Source organism: Mandrillus leucophaeus, unplaced genomic scaffold, assembly GCF_000951045.1.
Source record: "Mandrillus leucophaeus isolate KB7577 unplaced genomic scaffold, Mleu.le_1.0 Scaffold26, whole genome shotgun sequence".
Taxonomy (NCBI): Eukaryota; Metazoa; Chordata; class Mammalia; order Primates; family Cercopithecidae; genus Mandrillus; species Mandrillus leucophaeus.
This window is the reverse complement of record NW_012102698.1, coordinates 526,975-534,177: the sequence shown is the minus strand read 5'-3', so window position 1 is coordinate 534,177 and position 7,203 is coordinate 526,975. Positions and strand designations below refer to the sequence as shown.

General features: G+C 51.9%; 1 protein-coding gene across 1 annotated transcript in view; it reads left to right on the top strand.

The window, feature by feature from the left end:
• Window positions 1-7,203, top strand: part of TTLL1 (tubulin tyrosine ligase-like family member 1) — a 35,229-nt gene that overhangs the window by 25,675 nt on the left and 2,351 nt on the right. The window contains 1 exon segment of the mRNA XM_011984002.1: window positions 545-708. Within this exon segment, the coding sequence (XP_011839392.1) occupies window positions 545-708 (164 nt within the window).

Here is a 7,203-nt window from a genome sequence, read left to right as displayed (position 1 = left end):
TGATTTGTAGATCCTAATTCTAATCCCACCTTTAAGTATTACTTATATTTCACTGACCAGCTAATAAAAGTGGATCACAAAGTGCTTCCTAGCAAGGTGCTCTGACGATATTAGATAGTAGCAATGTTAAATAACTTGCCAGGTACAGTGGCTCACACCTGAAATCGCAGCACTTTGGGAGGCTGAGGTGGGAGGATCACCTGAGGTCAGGAGTTCGAGACCAGCCTGATCAACATGGTGAAACACCATCTCTAATAAAATACAAAAAATAGCTGGGCGTGGTGGTGTGTGCCTCTAATCCCAGCTACTCGGGAGTCTGAGACAGGAGAATCGCTTGAGCCCGGGAGGCAGAGGTTGCAGTGAACTGAGATTGTGCCACTACACTCCAGCCTGGGCAACAAGAGCGAAACTCCGTCTCAAAAAAAAGAAAAAAAACAAAACTTGACTAAAGTGTGCAGCAGCCAGCATCTCCTTCTGCAGTGCACGTTTTCATTCCAAAAGAGCAGGAGACACAGCTGAGGAACGTGGGTCTTTCGTCTCACAGGTGAACGCGTCCCCGTCTCTCACGTCCAGCACTGCCAACGATCGCATCCTCAAGTATAACCTGATTAATGACACCCTCAACATCGCCGTCCCGAACGGTGAAATCCCAGACTGCAAATGGAACAAGTCGCCCCCAAAGGAAGTCCTCGGCAATTACGAGATTCTGTAAGTCTGCGTGTGACTGTGCGCTTGTTCTTCTGTGTTTCCTAATGGCATGTGCCATAGCCCAGCTCGGATTTCTGGGCATGTGTGGATTCCCCTTATGTGGGCAGAACGTTTCATTTACTAATGACATTATGGGATAGATTGTGTTGTAGCAGAAAAGCAGTTTGTTTATTTATTTTACTATTATTATTATTTTGAGAGGGATTCTCACTCTGTCGCCAAGGCTGGATTGCAGTGGCACGATCTCGGCTCACTGCAACCTCCGCCTCCTAGGTTCAAGCAGTTTTCCTGCCTCAGCCTCCCAAGTAGCTGGGATTATAGGCATGTGTTACCACTCCTGACTAATTTTTGTAGTTTTAGTAGAGACAGGGTTCACCATGTTGGCCAGGCTGGTCTTGAACTCCTGACCTCAAGTGATCCTCCCACCTCGGCCTCCCAAAGTGCTGAGATTACAAGCGTGAGCCACTGCACACAGCCCAGAAAAGCAGTTTGGGTGCTAAACTTGATCATTGTGGATTCTCCTGCTTATGATATACATGTGGTGCACTGATCACGTGCCAGGCCCCCGTTGGTTGCCAGGATAGCTGGAGCTGGCTGGATGGAGTGCCTGTTTCTCACAGGTCACTGGGGGTCATTCCCTGACTTTGCCACATAGAGCTGGGTGACAGGGAGAAACTCAGTGCAACTGTTTGAGCCTCAGTTTGTCCACCTTTAAATGGGTATAATAAGCTGGGTGCAGTGGCTCACGCCTGTAATCCCAGCATTTTGGGAGGCTGAGGCAGGCAAATCACCTGAGGTCGGGAGTTCAAGACCAGGCTGGCCAACATGGCGAAACCCCATCTCTACAAAAAAAAATAGGGATATAATAAGATCTATCTTACAGAGTGGGAAGGAAATAGCTAACTTTCGAGGGCTGGTCATGTGTCAGAAACTGTGCAGAATGCTTTACACACAGTATCAATTCCTTTCCCCAGTAATATTTTGAAGTAGGTAAGACTATTAGCTCCATTTCATGGGTGTGGAAACAAAGGCTTAGAGCGGTTCCACGGCATACTTGTAGTGATGAAAGTGGGAACAAAGTGAGAGCCCATCAGGAGTGTGGTGGCTGAACACAGTATGGTTCCTTCATTCTGTGGTCTGTGAGGTGGGCTTTAAAAAGATTGAACTGGCTGGCTGCGGTGGCTCACACCCAGCACTTTGGGAGGCTGAGGCGGGCAGATCGTGAGGTCAGGAGTTCAAGACCAGCCTGATCAACATGGTGAAACCCTGTCTCTACTAAAAATACAAAAATTAGCTGGGCATGGTGGTGCGCACCTGTAATCTGAGCTACTCAGGAGGCTGAGGCAGCAGAATCACTTGAACCCGGGAGGCGGAGGTTGCAGTGAACCCAAATTGCACCCCTGCACTCCAGCCTGAGCAACAGAGTGAGACTGTCTCAAAAACAAAAACAAAAAACAAAAAAAGATTGATGTTATATATTAAGCCATCATGTCACTTCCTGTCTCTTATACACATCTAGATGTGTATAAGAGACAGGTCTCACTCTGTCGCCCAGGCTGGAGTGCAGTGGTGCGATCTCGGCTCACTGCAACCTCCACCTCCTGGGTTTAAGCGATTCTCCTGCCTCAGCCTCCCAAGTAGCTGGGATTATAGGCATGTGTTACCACTCCTGGCTAATTTTTGTAGTTTTAGTAGAGACAGGGTTCACCATGTTGGCCAGGCTGGTCTTGAACTCCTGACCTCAAGTGATCCTCCCACCTCGGCCTCCCAAAGTGCTGAGATTACAAGCATGAGCCACTGCACACGGCCCAGAAAAGCAGTTTGGGTGCTAAACTTGATCATTGTGGATTCTCCTGCTTATGACATACATGTGGTGCACTGATCACGTGCCAGGCCCCCGTTGGTTGCCAGGATAGCTGGAGCTGGCTGGATGGAGTGCCTGTTTCTCACAGGTCACTGGGGGTCATTCCCTGGCTTTGCCACATAGAGCTGGGTGACAGGGAGAAACTCAGTGCAACTGTTTGAGCCTCAGTTTGTCCACCTTTAAATGGGTATAATAAGCTGGGTGCAGTGGCTCACGCCTGTAATCCCAGCATTTTGGGAGGCTGAGGCAGGCAAATCACCTGAGGTCGGGAGTTCAAGACCAGGCTGGCCAACATGGCGAAACCCCATCTCTACAAAAAAAAATAGGGATATAATAAGATCTATCTTACAGAGTGGGAAGGAAATAGCTAACTTTCGAGGGCTGGTCATGTGTCAGAAACTGTGCAGAATGCTTTACACACAGTATCAATTCCTTTCCCCAGTAATATTTTGAAGTAGGTAAGACTATTAGCTCCATTTCATGGGTGTGGAAACAAAGGCTTAGAGCGGTTCCACGGCATACTTGTAGTGACGAAAGTGGGAACAAAGTGAGAGCCCATCAGGAGTGTGGTGGCTGAACACAGTATGGTTCATTCATTCTGTGGTCTGTGAGGTGGGCTTTAAAAAGATTGAACTGGCTGGCTGCGGTGGCTCACACCCAGCACTTTGGGAGGCTGAGGCGGGCAGATCGTGAGGTCAGGAGTTCAAGACCAGCCTGATCAACATGGTGAAACCCTGTCTCTACTAAAAATACAAAAATTAGCTGGGCATGGTGGTGCGCACCTGTAATCTGAGCTACTCAGGAGGCTGAGGCAGCAGAATCACTTGAACCCGGGAGGCGGAGGTTGCAGTGAACCCAAATTGCACCCCTGCACTCCAGCCTGAGCAACAGAGTGAGACTGTCTCAAAAACAAAAACAAAAAACAAAAAAAGATTGACCCAGAGCTACACTGTGGGGCTTGGGAGGTTGCCTGGGAAAAACACACTGCAGAAAAGGGTGTATAGTTTATTCCTTGTAAAACATTGGCCTTAGAGTCCCCTGTGTGTACATACAGTGATGTGTGCAGTGGCTTACATGCGAATGCATGAGCAGGGAAACGTGGAAGGACACACATCATGTTGTTGGCATCGATACTGCGGTCGAGTGGGTGTGGAGGGAGCCAGAAAAGAGGGAAACAGACGGCAGTAAAAGGCGGAGGAGTAGGTGTGTTAGGATCACAGTTACATGCTTTTGTCAAAGCAAAAATGTGCGTTTCATTTAAATTTTTAAAAAACAAAAGAAGAAAAATTTAGTGAAATTTACACACACACATAAGAGACTTCAGGCTTGCAGCTGGTAGGCGCTGCTGGTGGGAGGATTTGAACACGGGCCCAGGACTGTGGAGCCCACGCTCAGCTGGCTCCTGCCTCTGCTGTGGGTGATGTGTGGTGTGGATGTGCATGTCCCAGCTCATTGTCTGGGACAGGAGGAGCAGGTGGAAGGGGAGTTTAGGTGGAAGTACGCTGGGCTTGCCGGCAACCTCGGGGCCTCTACAGGGTGGTGGCTGTGAACTTCAGGGGCAAGCAGTCAATGTGTGTGGTTAGCTGTTCTCTCGCTCCATGGTCAGCTGCCCAGGCTAGGTACAGGGAAGGCAGAGGGTTGGGAGGGACCAGGGTTGGGAGCTTGTGATGGCAAGAGAGAGGGCAGCGGGGACAGGGAGAAGGTGGGGGTGGCTGGCAGTCCGGCAGGGAAGAGGGTTGTTGGAGTCGGGCACTAGGGAAGTGGGCTGGGAGGAGAAGGGGCAGTGGTCAGGGAGTGAGCCTTGGAGATAATATGAGGGGTGATGAGGCTTGGGGACTCCCTGGGGATGGGACTGAGATGGAGTAGAGGATGGGGTCACCAGAGGTCAGGGAGTTGGGGCTTTCATCTGTTTGGTCATTGCTGTCACCTGCCACCATGAACTAGGAGCCTGGCTCTCCAAGGGATCTGGGGTGGTGACCTGGAGGACTGGAGGTGACTGTGAGAGGAGGGAGGTAACTGTGGTGACCAGGCCTGGAAAAAGCTGGGGGTTTTAGAGAGGAGGCCGCTCCAACCGGGAGGATGGTGAGTGGAAGAGAAAGCAGCCTCCATACCAGGAGCTGCGGGGGAAGCAGCGTCTCCCAGGAGACTCAGGAGCCCGTTAGAACAGGAAAGGGAAGCGGAGATTGAAGGAGAAGCGGAGGGCAGTGGCAGGTGCGACGATGGGCAGAGAGTTCTGGAGCCCACAGAGGGCGATTCTGGGGATGGGGTCAGACTGGGATTGGCAGCCTGGGAGGTGAAGGGTAACATCAGGGTTGGGGACGGCAACTGCAATGGTGGCCTTGGGGGCTGGGTCCTGATGGTCCCTGTGCTGGAGGACCAAGGGGGTCTGTGAGGGTGCACAGGGGTGGGGACCGTTGCGGGGAGACTTGTCAGTAGCATGAGGACCTTGGGGGGTTCTCTTCAGTCCAGCTGAGTGAGGGTGGTGGGGAGGCTGGCTTGTTGGGAGTGTTTGGAGCCTGAGACCTGTCCAGCCCGTGGCCTTCTTGAGGGAGAGGACCAGACTTGCCATCTCCAGGCCAAGAAGCAGAGGCCAGGCCAGGCGCGGTGGCTCACACCTGTAATCCCAGCACTTTGGGAGGCTAAGGCAGGTGGATCACCTGAGGTCATGAGTTCAAGACCAGCCTAGCCAACATGGTGAAACCCTGTCTCTACTGAAAATACAAAAATTAGCCAGCTGTGGTGGCGGGCACCTGTAATCCCAGCTTGGGAGGCTGAGGGCAGGAGAATGGCTTGAACTGGGAGGTGGAGGTTGCAGTGAGCCAAGATCGTGCCACTGCACTCCAGCCTGGGCAACAGAGCAAAACTCTGCCTAAAAAAAAAAAAAAGAAAGAAAGAAAAAAAAAAAAAACCAGAAAAGAAGAAGCAGAGGCCAGCGCCTCACTGCTTTTAGTTGAAGAGAGAATAAGGTGACCCCCCTCCCTGATCCAGCCGTCCTCCCCTGGCTCCTGAGGGGTAATGGAAGGCTTTTGTGTAGAGCTGATGGCTTCTAAACGCTTCCAGTCCCAGTCAGGGCTCGCTTCCCCTAGGCATTCAGATGATCAAAGAACCTCAGCTCCATTTTCAGGTGCAGCCACCTGCAGCAGTAGCAGTTGGTGCTGACTGCGAGGGCCACGTCATCTGAGTGGTGCCGCCCATCCATGCCAGGTACTCTGTGTGCCCACGGCAACCCCTCAGAGCCCAGCAGCATCTAGTGGAGGACACTGGCTGCATGAGGTCACTCCCAGCACTTTGGGAGGCCAAGGTGGGCAGGAGGCAGCTGACGTGCCCCAGGCCACACCATTGGCTGTGGCCCCACAAGGCCTGGCACTTTGCATCTGCCACCTGGAGGTGGACCCTGTTCTGAAGTTGCTGGCTGTACTTTTACAGCCTTTAAAAAACCCTAATAGTGACTAGATTCTTTCTGTGAAAACCCGGAAGAAAAGCCTGCTAGAACAGGAGCTTCGAAGAACTATCTTGGCTCTGATTCTCCTCTGCGTTGGCTCAGTAGGTGGCCAGACCACCCCTGGGAACAGCACATCCCGGTGCCAGCTGCTTGCCAAATGCTCCTTTCTGTTTGTTTTGTTTTTTGAGCTGCACAGATCAGCACAAGTGCTCTGTGAAACTGGTCACCATATGTGGTCTTTTTCTCCATTCATTCAGTACATTCCTATCCACCAGACCCTGAGCAAGCTGCCGGGGGCAGCCACGAACCAGACGGGCGGTCACTGCAGCCCCCTGGCCACTGAGGCAAACACGGAGGGGCAGTGGAGTGACGACATTTATGAATGTGGAGTCCCCAGTGGGTCAGGGTATCTGATCCTGTGGAGACGGACCAGGGAGGCATCCTGGAGGACCCCCCACCCAGGCAGATTCCAGAGTTCCGGGGGTGTCCTGTCTGGCTTCCTTGTGTCATAGGGACTGTGGCTGTCTCTTCTTCGAGAGCTAGGGAGGAAGCAAACCCGTGTCACTGTCCTGACAGCCCCACCCTGGTGCAGAGCCTGGATGCTTGTGGTGTCTGCTGCACAGACAGAAGTCAGAAAATGCGGCCAGGCGCGCTGGGTCATGCCTGTAATCCCAGCGCTTTGGGAGACCGAGGCAGGCAGATTGCTTGAGCTCAGGGGTTCGAGACCAGCCTGGCAACATGATGATACCCCATCTCTACCAAAAATACAAAAAATTAGCCGGGCATGGTGGCATGTGCCTGTAATCCCAGCTACTTGGGAGTCCGAGGCATGAGAATCTCTTGAACCCAGGAAGCAGAGGTTGCAGTGAGCCGAGATTGCACCACTACACTCCAGTCTGCATGACCATTTAAAAAAAAGTAGTCAGAAAATGCTTTCTTCCCTCCTGCTCTTTCAGTCCCAGTTTGCCACTAGAAGCGCAATGTAGAAAATGCATTCTTTAACCTCAGAAGTTTCTCTTTTTTTTTCTTTTTTTTTTTGAGATGGAGTCTCGCTCTGTTGCCAGGCTGGGGTGCAGTGGCGTGACCTCGGCTCACTGTAACCTCCGCCTCCCTGGTTCAAGCGATTCTCTTGCCTCAGCCTGCCAAGTAGCTGGGATTACGGGCATGCGCCACCACGCCCAGCTAATTT